Source organism: Cibotium barometz, chromosome 8 (genome assembly GCF_041138505.1).
Source record: "Cibotium barometz isolate CiBa-2024 chromosome 8, ASM4113850v1, whole genome shotgun sequence".
In the NCBI taxonomy this organism is placed as follows: domain Eukaryota; kingdom Viridiplantae; phylum Streptophyta; class Polypodiopsida; order Cyatheales; family Cibotiaceae; genus Cibotium; species Cibotium barometz.
In genome coordinates this window covers 5644010-5661893 of record NC_141053.1, presented here as the reverse complement: position 1 = coordinate 5661893, position 17884 = coordinate 5644010, and the positions used below count along the sequence as shown (strand labels likewise).

Genomic DNA, 17884 nt, shown 5'->3' with positions numbered 1-17884 from the left:
CAACCACAAAGTGGTGCCAAATGTCTGATAAGAGTCCGGCAAATTACGCAAAACTCTCTAAACAAGATAGCCATCTGTCAAGACCTCATCAATTTTAATGAGCTGCTCTCGAAGGCCTTTCACATGTGTAAGGTACTGATCGATAGAGTCACCTTCAAGCATGCGGTCAATCTCAAGCTTTCTCCGAAGGTAAGCTACACGAGCCTCATTGCAACTTGAATACGCCGCCGCCAAGGTATCCCAAGCACCCTTTGCGGTGTTGCAGCAACAAATGTGCGGAATGATATGCATGCGGCACGAGAGAGCAATCAATGCATGGGCCTGAGCATCCCTAGCATCCCAAGTACGCTGCTGCTAGGTAGGAGGTGGACCTGCAGGAGGGTAAGCAGGAATCACTTCACCTTCCGCTGGAACAAGTGCGAGAGGATGCTCCTCAGTGCCATCCACATATAGCCATACATTCTTGGCAACCAATACATGACGCATCATTTAAGCCCACATAGGGTAGTTATCCCCATTGAGCTTGTCCTCTTGAGACAGCATGCCAAAGAGGTCATTGTTATTGTTGGCCATGACAAGAGAGCAAATCTATCACACTTCACCACAAGAGTAGGCAATGCCCAGCAAAACTGTAAGAATGCAGGAGATGAATAGCAGGATAATCAATGGACTGAAAGGGAACTCCTTCACCACAATAAATACATATGCATGTCCCAAATCAGCAAGTGTACTGCATGATAATGCAAATCTATCAAAGTGTCCACAATGGCATACATATACTACAGCAAACCATAAATGTATACATGTGTCATGAAAAACACAATCAGCTAACACCTGTAAGAGCTACAAGTGCTCAAATCTCGCTAAAATTAAAGGTAAATGAATCGAATGCTGCAAAAATGGGCTCAATGTAGAAAAGCCCCAATTTTTAGGCAGCCAATTAGACCAAACCTAAACCGGCACCTATAAATCTGCTAAAGTTTCCAAATGTGCAATCGTCACCTGTACTAAATGCTGTAATGGCCAAAAAATTGGGGAAAATGCCCCAATGCCAAGTTAATGTGCCTGTAACACCCAAAATGCCTACAAATGTCTCTAATAGACCTGCAAATAGTGTCAATTTTTGCAAAATCCCCAAATTTCTAGTGCAATCACGGACCAAATCTGCTGAAATCAATGCCAATGTGTGCCAATGTTGCAATTGCAGGCTCAATGGTGAAAAGCCCCAAAATTTGCTAATTTTTTAGCAATTTCTGAATTTTGAAAGAAATGCCAAAAATGCCCAAAAAAAAATCAGTAACAAATTACTGAGCGTGCATTGGGCGGCTTCAACAGGTCGGGTAAGCAGGTACAAGTCGACAGCAGGTACAGGCGGCGGCACACTGTCTGGCAATAGGTACACGCTACGCAGGGCAGTGCAGGACAGGTACAGTCGGCGGCAAAGGGCACGTCGACACAGGTTCCAAGGAGGTGCAGAAGGCAGCAGCTTCAGTCGGGGTGCTCGATGGGTGGCAGTAACGGAAGGTGAAGGCGGCAACAGCTTCGAAGTCAACGATTTTGAGGTTTTTAAAACCTTACGAAAGTCTTATTAAAGGACTTTTTAGTAAGCCTTTTACACTGGACTCTTGAGAATAGGGAACAGGCGGCACAGGGCAGCAACAAAGTACAGTCGACGTGCTTCAAAGAGGCGGCGCACAGCAGTTTGGGCAATGTTCAGTGCAGTAGACTCAAGCTAGAGCAAGAAGGGAAAACCCTAGCTCTGATATGTAACCCTAACCCTAACCCTAACCCTAACCAAGCTCTGATACCAATGTTGGGTAGGAGGGCAAGTAGCCTGCACACACACACACACACAAGCTCAATCACAAGAAGAAACAAGAGGGAGCTGGAAAGATGTACTCGTTGAATGAATGAAATGAAAGTACAAATAAGTACTAAAAAGCCTAGGGCTAAGTGCCCAACACACGAGAGTGTGTTTACACGGGGAAAAACCTGTGTCCAGCCACACGGAAAAAGTGCTCGTGAGTAAGCTGGGCTCCCACCTGAACTAGCCGGGAGTGGCCGGGTGGACATGACCAACAATGATATCTTAGTACATTCTGATGATGAGAAAGAGCATAAAATGCATTTGGATATTGTTTTCGAAGAATTGAGAGTGTACAAGCTTTATGCAAATGGCAAGAAGAGTGAGTTCTTCCTGTCAGAAATTCATTATTTGGACCATATAGTGTCCAAAGTTGGGATTCGAATGGATCCAGACAAGGTCAAGGCTATTATGGAATGGCCAACGTTGACCAGTGTGCATGAAATTAGAAGCTTTTTGGGACTATGCTTTTACTATAGAAGGTTCATCAAGTGGTTTGCAATGGTTGCGGGACCATTGCATGATCTGACAAAGAAAGCAGTGGGGTTTAGGTGGGCCAAGATGGAGAAAGAAGCTTTTGAGGCTTTGAAGTTTTCTGCCAGTAAAGCACCAGTATTAATTGTTCCAGATTTGTCAAAGTTGTTTATTGTAGAATGTGATGCTTCAGGAGATTGTATTGGTGCAGTCTTAAACCAAGAAGGGCATGCAGAGTCTTAAACCAAGAAGGGCATGCAGTTGCCAGTAAAGCACCAGTATTAATTGTTCCAGATTTGTCAAAGTTGTTTATTGTAGAATGTGATGCTTCAGGAGATTGTATTGGTGCAGTCTTAAACCAAGAAGGGCATGCAGTTACTCGTCGTCATCCATGCTTTGAAGATTTGGAAGCATTACCTCTTGGGTGGTGAGTTTATTATAAAAACCGACCATCAAAGACTTAGGTATTTTCTATCTCAACCGAAGATCTTTGAAAAGCGTCTTAGATGGGCCAACTATTTGGCACAATTTCATTTTAAGATTATGCACACACCTGGGAAAGAAAATAAGGCAACTGATGCTTTGTCAAGAAGGCCCCAAATACATGCTGGCTCCATAATCTATCATACAAATTTCATTGTTATGAGGAATATGTATCTTTTGATGAAGATTTTCGGCTTGTGGGGGATAAATTGCAGCATGGTGAAATGGTGACTTCTTATGCCATCAAGGATGGATTTATGTTAATGCAAGCCAGGTTAAGTGTGACAAAGGATTTCAAGTCTAAAGTGATGGAGGACTATCATGCTCCTCCTTACATGGCTCATCGTGGTATTTTAACCACAACTCAAGCCTTGGAGATGTATTTCCTTTGGCCAAGTATGAGAAGAGATATTGAGCAATAAATTAGGGAATGCTTGATTTGCCCAAAGGGTCAAATTTGATCGACGGAAACCAGCTGAACTTCTGCATCCACTAGCCTTGAGAAAGTATTGCTATGGATTTCATTTTTGATTTGCCAAATTCAGCCAATGGAAATGATGGGATATGGACCGTCATTGACACGTTCAGCAGGCAAACCCATTTTATTCCAGTGAAGAAATCTATCAAGGCAGAGCATATGACTAAACTGTTCATCCAGCAAATCTTTAAGCATCATGGATTGCCACAATCCATTGTGGGAGACAAAGATCCGAGAACTACTTGTCTTTTCTCAAGGGCTCTCTTTGATAACATGGGTAGGAAGCTGACTTTTTCTTCTTCTTATCATCCCAAACAGATGGACAAAGTGAGATAGCCAATCTCACATCTTGGATATGTTGAAGTGTTATTGCTATGAAGCCAAAGTACAATGGGAGAAGTACCTACCATTGGTGGAATATACTTACAATAACACGATACACACTTCTACTCCATTTGAGATCATTTATCCCAAGCCACTCTTGTTACCTGTACTTAGAACCAAAGAAGAAATTTTCCACGCTGATGAGTTCGTGAAAGATATGGAAACAGCTTTTGCTCAGGTCAACAAAGCAATACAAAGGTCTCAAGCCAAACAGAAGAAAGCAGCTGATAAGCATAGAACTCCTCTTACTTTTGAGAAAGGAGATTGGGTTTAATTAAAGTCTGATAAAAAACAGCACCAAATTCCTAAATTAGCCGCTAGAAACTATGGACCTTTTCATGTCAACAAAAAGATTAGTGTTGTTTGTTACATGTAGCAACTTCCAAATCATTGAAGCATTCATAATGCCTTCCATGTTAACCTTTTAAAACCCTATGTAGGACCACCTCCAAAGGAGCCTATTATGAAGGAACCACCGGAAGTGGATGAACAGGAAGAGATATTGCAACCAGAACACATTATTTTCCACATGGTTAGGAAGAAAGGAAGAAACATCACAAGAAAATTCCTCTTTAAGTTCCAAAACTATTCTCACATGGATGCTAAATGGATGCCAGAGGAGTATTTCAAGGATTATCTTGAAATACTCACTACTTATGAAGAAGTTGTCGAGCCAGAAGCACTTCATTCATTGTCTTGAGGCCAAGATAGATTCTAAGGAGGAGGGATGTAACCAACCTCCTACTTGGTTCTTCAAATTGATTCTAAGGAGAAGGGATGTAACCAACCTCCTACTTATGAAGAAGTTGTCGGGCCAGAAGCACTTCATTCATTGTCTTGAGGCCAAGACAGATTCTGAGGAGGAATGTAACCAACCTCCTACTTTGTTCTTCAAATTGATCATTGTTTTGCTCAAAACTGTTTCATATGTGAGTTGGTGATTACCAGATAGCTCATGGAGCACGAATTGTGATTTATATATCTTTTGAGTAGCTAATTAAGCTAGAATGCTCATTTTTATTTACAGATAGCCATTGGCCAAATGCCGGTGGTTATAGACCAAATGCCCAAATGACTGAATTTAGCACTCGGGTGGTCAAATTGACCAGAATCCAGATGAGTAATGAGTAGTTTCGAAGGCAAAACCAGATGCTCAAATCATTTGAACAAACCATGAACAAGTGAATCTTTACAACAAAGCCTTCATGGACCCTAAGCAAGCGACTCCTAGAATCTAAGAGAGTTGCTATTTTTGGCAGACTCTGATGGTAATTCCGTTCACGTCAAAACCTCCAGATTTTCACAAAAATTAAAACTTACTAAAGCATCTTTGTCAAATTCTTTATGAGTTGGGATATTTTTAGCATAGAAGGTTATGGAAGAATCACCTCTTAAATTAAGACGTGGCATCTAGAATGAGACATGTGACATCTAGAATGGGACAAGTGTCCCTGCACTTGTTATTTCACCTCACACTTGTCAATTTAGCTTAACACTTGTCAATTAAAGTAGCCACTTCTTGTCATTTGGAGCTTACTCTTTCCATTCTAGAGCACTGAAGCCTCAAACCTATAAATTGGAGCACTCTCTCTTCACTTGATGAGAACTTCTCATCTAATGTAAAGATTCAGGCACTTTGTGCCCGTGGTTTGATTCAATAAATTCGTGCAAAGGGGGAGGAGCCTATTCCGCTCTCAGTGAGGTCTTGTTTCTCTATTCTCTAAATCCTACTTTTTTTCATTATTTGTGATTGTTGGTTAAGTGGGTTTATTACAAATAATTCATCAATTTTGTCACTTTCATGTATCCCCATGTTACATCGCCTACTGGGCTGGCCCACTAGCTGGTCAAGGCCATATAGGCTGGCTGACTGGCTGCCCAGGCTGTATGACCTAGCCGACCAAAGCCTGGCCCCTTCTTGGGTTGGCCAGCTGGGCAAAGGCCCTTTTTTTGGGGACTATTATGCACCAACGTCATGACCCATGGGCTGCCCCCGCTGGAAGTCCAAGAGTAGGGCAGTATGGGTAGTCCCATCCCTACTCTTCATGCATTCCTAAATGCAACTATATGCTTCCTCAGATACCTAGCATCTGGCTACAAGCCGAATACCCGGAACACCTGTCATCATTCTAGAGGGTGACTCACAGTACGGACCGGCACTGCTTCATGTGCGGGACTTGCACACCTGACCTTGGATGCTTAGAGTGGAACCCTCGCTGACTTGTCCCAGACTGGGGCTCACAAGGGACCAGTTTCCACTCCAAGTTCTGCACCTGCTTGTTCAGATATGTCCACGTGGCATCCAAGTGCGGGATGCACATGACAACTGTGGTGGAAAATGACATGAAGCACTATGTGGTGGAGGACTAGGATGACTACCGTCATGCAGTTTTGAAGGAATTTACTCCCATGGACTACCCACGCAATTTGCAGAAGCATGGGAATATCATGCAAGAGTACTGTGACACACCTGCCCCTACAGACATGGTCAACCAAAAGGGCTATGTTTTGGGCAGCCACACTGATTGGAAGTGGACGCCCATGTGCGGACAGCAAGGGAGGACAAGACAGATATCAAGTGGACCACCGCATGTGTGAGAATGTTGGGCAATATGATCATGGATCAGGGTGAATAGCTCATCGACACCCCCCACCCCCCCCCCTCCCCTTGTAAGAGAATACATCATGCAATGTACACAAGAAATAGGATCTTTCATAGCACAAAACTTTAAAACTTCAATTGCACGATAACAAAGATAGAGAAGAATATCGTATTACTGAAGTGATACAATAGATGGCAAAGCCCCACTCCCTTGTGCTCCAGTGAAGGGAGCTTTGATGGTTGATCTGGAACTGCTAAGACAAAGGCTACATGCTAGTAGAAGCTAGGGATTAAACTCACCGTGATGACTAACGAATCGTGCGGAGCAAGGGGCTGGCCATGTATATATATAGGAATGTATTACGTGGGGTGGCCATGACATGACCGCATATGTCCGCAGTCATAGCCGATGCCACCCTCCGTGGTGTAGACTCGCCCCATATAGGTGTACTCATGCTTCTATAGCCTGTAGCCTATTTGGCCTTGTGCCAAATCTAACCCAAGCTATCTCTAAATCATTTTGTTCTCCTAGGCCACTTCCGTGTGAATACGGAGATGCTAGGCGCTCGGGCTACTCAACCATGGTTACTCCTCATAATGGGTGCCATACAAACATGAGCTAGCAGGTGCCTAGACAATACAATATGAGGGTGGAGTATTGATATCCAACGCCCCCTCGCCTTGTCAAAGAAGTGTATGGGTGGTATTCACTCCAGTATCTCACAATTCCAAGAGTCATGCCAAGAGGAGCCTAGCTATGAGCGATTGGAGAGCTGGAATGTAGCTAGAGTTTTTCTAAACGACATGAGTCAACAATACTTGGGCTCAGATCTAGAGAGATCATCTTTTGGACATCTTTTGAGAATAGGCTACAGTAGATGTACAGAACCATTAAAATAAACAATAATTAGAATAGGATGCTTGTGAATAAGCTTGTGTGTTGTAAGTCTTCCCCTTCTCATTCTATCTTTGTGCACACTTGCATTGCATTAGTAGTCCTCCGGTTGGTATCAAAGCCTAACCTTGCTTTTGCTAGAATTGCGCTTTTTATAGGAGCAAAGAACGGATAGTGCAGCATCCCAGATGAACCACACCAAAAGTCAACATCAGTGTCGCCACAACGGCCAGTATAAGAAACAGTCCTATGATAGCTATTCCCATTGTGAGAATTCTTCCGATTCTCGTCATGGGAGCCATTCTCACACTTGAAAAATCCCAAAGACCAATGCGTGGAAGTGAAACTTAACATTATGGTTCACTCTGCACTTTAGCCTCTTCACTTGACCTGCATTTAACACAGACTTTGTCATTTAGCATAGCCATGTGCAAACATGCTAATTCATGCATCTAACCCTAAACTCGATCAAATCAAGTATCAGTTAACTAAACTAGAAGCATGCAAAGAGCTCTTCAATAGACCTGCATTCAACATAAACTTTGCCATTTAACACAGCAATGTGCAAACATGCAAAACCTGAAAACATTACAAGTTTGTTCAAGGAGCCATATCACCAGCCCCATGACAATGCCTAAACCTCAAAACTAAAGCTGTCTAGATTTCATATTGTACAAAGCAATCAAGACTTCAGACATTAAAATGACTCACAACATTTCCTTATTCTGAAGTTATAATCTTACAACTCAGCATAATATCAGAATGAGACGTCTCAGTCTTGACTCCACAAGAATCTACTTACAAAGCTTCAAATCATCAACTCATCATGCATAACATAGACTATGTGCTATGACCTCCCCACTCACGTCATCGGTGCCCAAGAGTAGGTGCAGCTTCATACATAAAGATATGTCACCTTAGTAGACAAATCCTCATAGATAAACCATCGAACTGAGTTTCTATGACTTCTCCAGAGATGGACAGACCCAGCTGTGATGAAGGCTAGCACCAAAGAGAACACACACATAGGCAACTCAGCATGATATGTGGCTGATGCAAACCACACCTACAACACCTTTTCATTTTAATTTTTTTTCCTCGATCTCATTCTACAATATTGGTCTATCAAAACTTTCATAAAAGAAATAACCTACTTCTTTAGGTTGTGAGAGGTGGGATCAGGAATGACTGCCTCCATGTATGAATTTGCCAATTGCTTGACAATCCGTGGTTTGACAAAAATAATGTGCAAACCACGTAGAGATGCTGCAGCCACTAGTATATATGCTACCAGGGCACCAAACCGTTGGGCATCCCACCCTTTTACATCCTGAAAGCATAAAGCCAAGCCACAAGAAATAAGCTGCAATCAGTTATAAGAACCTGTAAAGAGCTTCACATTCCAAAAACGAAGTCCCCTCCTCTCTCTATACCTCTCTCTCTTAATCACACAACCAATCCCCTCCCCAACTTCCATGCCCACCACCATCTCTCGCTCTCTCTCTCTCTCTCTCTCTCTCTCTCAGATCAGCAGCAGGATTGGAGTCAAACAGGGCTGCCCACTCTCTCCTACTTTATTTTTTATATTGATGAGATTTCAGAGTTCATTGACAGATCAGGGTGTGTCGCTCTTAACCATTAATGTAATCAAACTCTAGAGCATTTACGCACAGGCACAAACCAAATTCACACACAAAGCTGAAAATGAAAAATGTTCAATCCAACAAGAAATAAAACTGTACAAACTTTGGGGCTTGGTAGTTCCTTGACAAAGAACTACCAAATTATCCTAATACAGTACAAGATTTTCCAATAGAAATCCATTGGTTATCACATATCCATGATAGTTCTTCCAACTGTGGGTACTGATCTTCTGTACACACACCCAATAGTCCCGGTACACTTGCAGGTACAAACTCTCCACGCAGGCCAAATCAGAGAATATCCAGTACATTTACCACTAAACAGTAGGTGCAATCTCAGCACCACCACCAATAGGAATTGTACGGGTTTTTTTTTAGATGACATCAGCAAGGTATGCTGCACGTACAGTTCAGCACAGCAGGTACAATTCAGCCGATCAGGTGAGTAGGTACATTGACCGATTGGGTGGCACGGGCTCGTGGCTAGCACAGACAATGATACCCATTCTCTTATATGCAAATGACATAGTCCTCATATCAGACTCACCCAAGGGGTTGCAGTTGGAATGGGACGCGTGATCTCAAAACACTTACGTAGTAAACTTGATTAAGCACACCGACACCCCCCCCTGGGCCCCGTGCGCGATTCTTAAGGTCCTTTTTGACCATGGCAATACTCATAACTTCATTAACGTAAAACTTGTGCACAAGTTGGGAGTTCACACGCAGCCAAGTGATCATGTGTACCGTGTGAACTAGGAGTGGGACATGGACAAATCTGGGACCGACGAGTCTCAGTGATTGATAATTATCGAGGATTATGGAGAGTCCCTAGATTTTTTTGTTTATGAATCTAGATAGGATCGATGTTATTCTAGGAAAAGTATGGTTTTACAGCCATGATGTCCATGTGGATTGGAAGGGTCACACTTTGTTCTTTATTATGGATGATGCTTCAATTTGTCTTAAGAGTGATTTTGATGCCCCACCCGCCACTACTCTTGTAAATTCAACAGAACTTCATAATATAAGTAAAAATTCTACGCATGAGGTGTTTCAGTGTGTTCTTCATTTCCTTTCATCGAGCATTAGTTGTGAACTAAATATGGTTAAGGTAGATACTTGGAAGACAAAGGCTTCATAAAACATCAAGGCAAATTTTCCTCGTGTTTTCCCTACTAAATTGGCTCATGCTCTTCCGCCCAATCAGTCGATAGATAATAGGATTGATTTGACTCCAGGGTCTCAACTCGTCAGTATTGCACCTTATAAGATGAGCCACCTCGAAGAATATGAGATCGCCCCACAATTGTCAGAATATCTTGGGATGGAACAAATTTGCAAAAGTATATCTCCCTTGGGAGCTCTTGTGCTTTTGAAGCTTAAGGACGGAAGTTGGATGTAGGTATCCCCTTCCTAGAGCCGATGATTTGTAGTTATCCCCTTCCTAGTGTTGGAGGTGACAATTCTCGTAGCTACTCTCCGGTTATCGCATGACTAGAAGTTGTGGTGGATTATCCCATATGCAAGAGCATGGGAAGTCGAAGAGCCATATATAGGGTGTGGTAGCACCTTGTCATAGATATCTCCTCCGGCCGGGATTTTGGGAGGGAGCAACGGCTAGGAGATGGGAGCCTAGCCACCGATGTTGCTCAGTGCCCTAGGGTGGTGTGCGTGCTGCTATTGCGTGACTTCGACACCTGGAGCCGATGATTTGATAGATAGGTTGTAGGGTGCCGCCTATTTTACAAAGATTGATCTTCATACTCATTATCACTAGATACGCATAGCTGAGGAAGATGTCTTCTAGACATGATTTTGTACGCGGTATGGCCATTACGAGTTTCTCATGTTACCTTTTGGGCTCACGAATGTTGTTGCTACTTTTCTAGTTGAATGTAGGGTTTACGTTGCATCTCCACTTGTGAGCCTCCTAGACGGGACATCGGAGTGCATACATATAGTGTTATAAGAGTAGTCTCTTAAGTAAGTGCAAGGTTAGTGTGATTACACTTTAGTGCACTCACTTTGAGGCTAGGTCTAATGCCTATATAAAGGACTCTCATGCAACATTATTTATAAGTTCCCTTGTGCTCTATCTCTCTCTCTTGTGCAAGCGTGTGTGTTCATGCAATCAAGTGTTTCTCTCTCTTCTCTTCTCTCCCATAGCTGTGTGTTTTACTAACATGGTATCAGAGCTTTGTCTATGAGTTGTCTTGGTGTTTGTTGCTGCTCTTTAACAGGAAGAATCGATTCCCATTCATCTCGTGCTCCAACAAATGCTCGTGGAGCTATGCATGTGCAATCCCATTGCAATTCGCATGACCTCTTTCTTGTTTTGTTGTTGTTGCTACCTCGTTGGAGTCGCGTTTTTGCTGCCATAGCAGAGTTTGTTAGAAGTCATCTCCTGTCTATTTGTATACACCAGGGCCTCTGTTGTGGGTGTGCCCGCCCGTATATCATTTTTCCACACTCCCCGTATTTTTTCCCTATTTTTCCCATTTTTTCCTAGTGGTGGGAGGGCTACCAGGTGATGCCAGGAGCACCCCAATGCTGGCCGACTGGACTTTCTTCAGGCGTGGGCATCTGGGCTACTGGTCGACTGCTCTTGCACCAGTCGTGGGCATCAGGCTGCTGGCCGACTGCTATTTTATCAGTCGTGGGGTTTTTCTCAGTCGCGGCGGGCACTATCTGTAGCTGACCGACTGCCCTCACGGAGTTGTATATATTGCCCCTCAGCCCCCACCAGTTCCTCATTCAGTTTTTCGAGATCTTGTGTATAGAGAAGAGTTTACACACCTATCTCTCTGTGTTTCTTGTGCTGATTATTTTCTGCAGTCTACTTGCTCTTGTCTACCCAAGTTTGGTTATCATTTCCGCTGCATATTCTGACATGGTATCAGAGCCCTAGGCTCTAGGAGATCTTGGGCGTTTTTCTAAGCAAGAGGGGGAGCAACAGGTTGCTGATCGGTGGACTGTTTCGGGCTGAACGGGAAGAGAAGGTGCAAGAGGAAGGCGGGCAACGGGGCTGGACAGCCACTTGCATATTTTAAGATTTTCAGATTTTTCCCACCCACCCACCCTTTCAGGTTACTCTCCGAGATGGCAGATTTACTAGAGATGGCTGAGAAGCACATGAAGATTCCGACTCTCCCCACGTTCCCACTGGATCGTCAGTTGGACGGGTCCAATTACGACATCTGGAAGGTCATGATGGAGTCACTTCTGGAGTCATATGACCTTGCTGATTTTATTATCATAGGGGTGCCACGGCCGGAAGCTGAGGAAGGGGAGTTATTATCGACAAGGAAGGACCGAGAGGCACAGGCACACATGTGGGACCGTGTCAACACCAGGGTCCGGTCGTTTATATTCCGCAATTGCACACCACAGGTGATCAACCATGTGAAGCACATGACGCTGGCGAGAGGCATATGGGAGCACTTGGCTTCTTTGTACAACAGGGTGTCACCCATGAAGCGGATATCCTTGGAAGTGCAGATGCGGGTTATGAACCCTGCAAAGTCTTCGACGATGCGGGAACACATTAACAAGCTGCAGGCCCTTCAGCAGGAAGTCCTTCAAGCTGGGAAAGAGATATCATCCGAAGATATGGCCATCACGTTACTTTCGCACTTGCCTGGCCAGTATTCCGCTTTCTATTCCTCGTTGATCACGAGTGGCAGGCTCAGCACCATTACTTGGGAGGAGCTTGTGCCAATGGTCTTGGACCAGGAGGAACGTTTCACGAACCCTCCTCACGGCGGAGGTTCGGAGGCCTTAACTGGCCAACGGTCGAAAGGCCGTAATACCAACAAGGGCAAAGGGAAGGCTTCACCGGAGAAGTCTTCTAAGAAGAAGCCTGATCCAGAACGAGAGAAGCTGAAGGCCGAAAGATCGTGTAATGATTGTGGCGAGAAAGGCCACTACTGGAGGAAGTGCCCTAAGCGGACAAGGAAGAGTGCTGATTCCTCAGCCTCAGCTGCGAAGACTCCGGCATTTGTGCACTTGGAGATGGTGGACTCCGATGCTTCATCATCTTCGAGCGAGGAGGCAGTTGGTTTCACCGCGAAGGATACCCGGGAATGGATTCTCGACAGTGGTGCTTCCAGACACATGACTCCATCCCGTGACTTCTTTCTGGATCTGAAACGGCAGTCAGGTCGTATCTTCATTGGCGATAACTCCACTATTCCGATTCATAGTGAGGGCCGGATGGAGATTATTCCCGACGGCAAGGGGGGCAAGCATGCTTCCCGTGTTCTTTATGTCTCTGCTCTAGGTTTTCATCTTCTGTCAGTGCATGAGGTATGCAAGACTGGCTTTCGGGTGGAATTTGAGGAGCATTCGGTTGCTCTAAGGGACCGTGAGACAGGCAAAGTTGTTTGGGAAGGCGGTGTGGAGAATGGCATCTACAAGCTCTCTGCACTCTCCTCATTGACAGGCTCTCAGGTCGGAGATTTGTGGCACTTTCGTTTTGGCCACTTAAATGTGGATGCTTTGCGGCGCGCCTTCCGGGACCAGATGGTGGTTGGCTTGCCAGATGTTGAAAATAGGCAAGGTCGCTGCAGTTCTTGCATACGTGGTAACCAGCACAGGGAATCCTTTCCGAAGCAGGCTTCCAGGCGGGCTTCGAAACCATTGGAGTTGATTCACACTGACTTGTGTGGACCACAGCAGATACCATCCTTGGGAGGATCTCTCTACTTCATGCTGCTTGTTGATGATTGTACCAGATTCACGTGGGTCTACTTTCTTTCTCAGAAGGACCAAGCTTTTGCTCGGTTCAAGGATTGGCACGTGATGGTGGAGAAAGAGTCTGGATTTCAGGTCAAGACTCTCAGGGCTGACAAAGGAGGTGAATTCTCCTCGACTGTATTTTTCCGGTTTTGTGCAGATCATGGCATCAAGATGGAATTGGCCAATACTGGATCGCCTTCGGAGAATGGAGTTGTTGAACGTAAGAACAGGACTGTGGTGGAGATGGCGAGGACCATGCTGGAGCATCGTGATCTTCCTCGTCCACTTTGGGGTGAGGCTGTGGGCAACAGCTGTCCATACCATTAACCGCTCTCCGACGACTTCTGTACCCCATATGACTCCATTTGAGGCATATTTAGGCAGGAAACCCGATGTCTCGCACTTCCGTGTCTTTGGGAGTGACGCGTATGTACATATTCCGAAGAAGCAGAGGGGGAAGCTTGACTCCAAGTCCCGCAAGCTGGTATTTGTGGGGTATAACTCTCTTTCCAAGGGATACAGGTTGTATGATCTTTTTAGAGTGTCATTTTCCAATCTCACAAACCATTAATCCCTTCATTGATCTTTCTATTGGGAATGATCTATGTATATCAACTAGTGATTATTTAACATCTCAAAAATGAAAGGAAGATGTTTTTTTAAAGAATGAAGGATATATATTAGTCAAACAATTATAGACTTGTGTTTGTTAGTTTATTCACTTAAGAGGTATGTTGTCTAGTACGTGCACTATTTTCTTGTGTTTGTTAGTTTATTCACTTAAGAGGTATGTTGTTTAGTATGTGTACTATTTTCTTATGGCTAAAGATTTTTTTTCTTTTATTATATGTTGAATAGAGATGATTACACGCTTTCTTATCTACATGGAGTGTTGATTTTGTTATAATTTTACCCATGACATTTTTCATGCAAATAAAAAAGACATACACTTTTAACAATATCTAAAGTATGGTCCTATGTGCAAAAGGCTAGAAGTAAGCATGGCAAACACTTTCAACTATATCCAAAGTATGGTCTTATGTGCAAAATTATAGAAGTAAGCATAGCATAATATGTAGCAATGTAGTAGCATAAAGTTTCATGTAGGAAGAATATTGGTCCTAGGTGAAAAGGATTCACTAAATACCACTTATTAACCTTGTCATTTTTTTTAGATTGACTGTTGTGAGGACCATAATGGATTATTGAGGTAAATTAGAAGGTTTCTTTATTAGTTGTAAAGATCTGTGTGCATTTTCAAATTCTACTACATAAAAGTGACACAAGAATTAAAAAACTTGTACAAGAGCACATGAAGTTCTTACACTCATTAAAGAGAAGGAAAGAGAATGCAATAATTTACAAGATATGGTCAATGAGGTGCAACTTCAAAATGCCCAATTGTTTGCTAAAGTTAATAAAAGACCCATAAGAAGTTACAAGAAAACTTGAATCATTACATATCATAGGTGGGCCTTATGAGCATGTGGAGTGGCAAAAGCCAATTGAAAGACTTGTCATTGGAGGTGGTTATTAATAAAAGTGTTAAATTACAGCCTACGATAATTTTTAAACTTTCCTTAGTGCTTAATTACATGAAGAAACTAGAACTCTGAGGAACGTGACAAACTCTTGGATCTCGGCCATGCAATTTGAGCACGTGTGTCAGCCATGGATGCCTCGAAGTCAATGTAGAAGAGATACTCAAAGTACTTGGCCACATTCATACTACTACTCCCATCCACATTGTTGTCGACGTCGTCCATGGCCACCACCCTGAGTGGGCGCTTGCGGTGCGGGCGACTCTCGATTTTGGTGAGATTGATGCTCCGGAAGGCAAAGGCGGCCACCACTTTGAAGAGGATGCATGTGGAGTCCTCGTGTGCAAACACGATACTGGCCTTGAAGGGCCGGTCAGTGTGTGAGACAATGGGCTCGCAGCTCCGACCCCGGCTCTAGGTGCTCATATTAGCATGGCCACGATGGACATTGGACATGGCATACATTGGCCTTCTTATGTGTAGGACAGAGTGGTCCATTGTAATCTATAAAAAAAGGGGGCTGGAAGCGGCCCGCGCTGGTCCCGCACATAAGAAGCCCAATGTATGCCATGTCCAATGTATCTTAGACTCATGGCATCTTGGCCACAACTTTAGTATGATCTACATCAATCCCACCAATACACTTCACCTTGAATCACGTACCTCAAGGCATGTACATTGTAGACAATTTCCTTGTTCAACCTTTTTGAGTAATAATCCATTGTTTCTCCAAAGCATGTAAGACACTACGCAAGTGTTGAATTCTCGGAGAAAAAGCTAGAGTATGCACTCTAGACCCTCCCCTTGCAAGTGCATGACGGCTGGCCTTTGGGCAACCTTCAATCAGGCCATGACTTGGCGAGGGTCACATTTATTTGATCCCACGATAAGGTTTCTTGTTGCGGTCGAGCTTTTTTTTCCTATAAAAATTATGGTTGTGGTTAGACGATCCAACGACGAAATATTCACGAAAACAATACTACAGGTTTCTTCATGTTCATTACAAATAATTGCCCCTCGCCTCGGAATGTGCTCTCGCTCGTTCCCTCTCGCTCGTGAAATGGCCATCCTCTGTTGGATTGATCCAACTATCCATCGTGGAAAGTAAAGATCCGGGGTCAGTTTATTGCCCGCAAGCTGTGGAAAATTGTCGAAAGCAAGGAGTTGAAAACATGAGGGCTAGAGAAGAGTCTCACATCCAGGTTGAGAAGGAAACTTATCATTCAAGATGACGAAGGTGCTATGATGAAGAAGAAGTAATTGACCCACAGTTGATCGCAGATTGGGAGGAGCGTGATGCTCAAGCCTTTCTTGGCGACAGCAGCTAAGCATCTACGGAGGCCGCTTCCCATCTCGGAGGAAGAGAGAGAGAGTAGCGAGAGAAAGGGAGAGAGAAAGTTGCACAATTCAAAGCTAATTTGATTGATTGATATAAAATGAAGTACAAGCCTTTAGTTACATAGGCCTTTCCCAATAAACCATTTGACCTTATTTAATGCATGCCTTTCCACTCCCTAAGAGGTGGTTCAAACACAACTACAAACGCACACACTAACAACCTTTTATGGGGCTGTTCACACATGGTTTACACACATACACGCTCCGACTTATCCCAACAATCCCCCCTTCACAGCGAAGGTGATGAGACCCAAATGCAAAAGACAGATACTACCTTATTGTTGGTCATGTCCACTCCCGACTAGTTCAGGTGTGAACCCAGCTTACTCACGGGCACTTTTTCCCTGTGACTGGACACAGGTTTTTTCCCGTGTGAACACACTTATGTGTGTTGGGCACTTTGCCCTAGGCCTTTTAGTACTCACTTGTACTTTCATTTCATATCATTATTGAGTACATCTTTTCCAGCACACTCATGTTTCTCTATGCTTGAGGTTGTGTGTGTGTGTGTGTGTGTGTGTGTGTGTGTGTATGCAGGCTAGCTTCCCTGCTACCCAACATTGGTATCAGAGCTTGGCTAGGGTTAGCATTAGGGTTTTCCCCCTGCTGCCCGTCAGAGCTTGAGCCTATTGCACACATCACGGGACTAGGGTTTTGCTGCATTAGGGTTAGGGTTAGGGTTTTGCCTTCAACCGCCCTCAACCGCTTCTGCACGCCGCCGCCGCTCTATCTATACGCCGTATTGTACGGCCCTGCCACCGCCCTCACCTGCACCACGCTGCCGCCATCGCCCGACTGTATCTGGCACCGCCTCTGCCCGCGCCGTCCGCTCCTGTGCACCGCTGCCGTTCGCCGCTCAGATCTGGCCCTGCATCGTACGACTTCTGACGCCGCCTCTGAGATCCGCCGCCGTCGCCCCTTGCGCCTCATATCTATGCGCTCCTCGCCGCCTGTGCCTCCGCCGCCGCCGACAGATCTACCCTCGCCGCCGACAGATCTGAGCTCGTCGCCTCTCAGATCTGTGCGCCGCCTGCGCCAGCGTACGACGCCTTGCCGTCGCCCCCTGTACTACCCATACTGCGCCCACTTGCTTCACCCGTGTGCTACCCGTACTGCGCCGCCGACTTGCTCTGTCCCTGTACTTTCCTGTACTGTTGTACCCGTCGATTGTGCTTCTGTGCCTGCACGATTGAAGCTGCTCACAATTTGGGATATTTTTGCAATTTTTGGGGCTTTTCAACATTGAGCTCAAAATTGCAAATTTTGGACTTGAAATTGCACAAATTGCTTGTTGAAATTTGGGGCTTTTCACCATTGAGCTTGCAATTGCAACATTGGCACACATTGGCATTGATTTCAGCAGATTTGGTGCATAATTGCAC

General features: G+C 44.5%; 1 protein-coding gene across 1 annotated transcript in view; it reads right to left on the bottom strand.

Moving 5' to 3' along the window:
* Window positions 1–17884, bottom strand: part of FTSH12 (FTSH protease 12) — a 208898-nt gene that overhangs the window by 155617 nt on the left and 35397 nt on the right. Inside the window, exon 2 of the mRNA XM_086801201.1 lies at window positions 8335–8510. Coding sequence (XP_086657327.1) covers window positions 8335–8510 — 176 coding nt within the window. The remainder of the gene's footprint in view (window positions 1–8334; window positions 8511–17884) is intronic.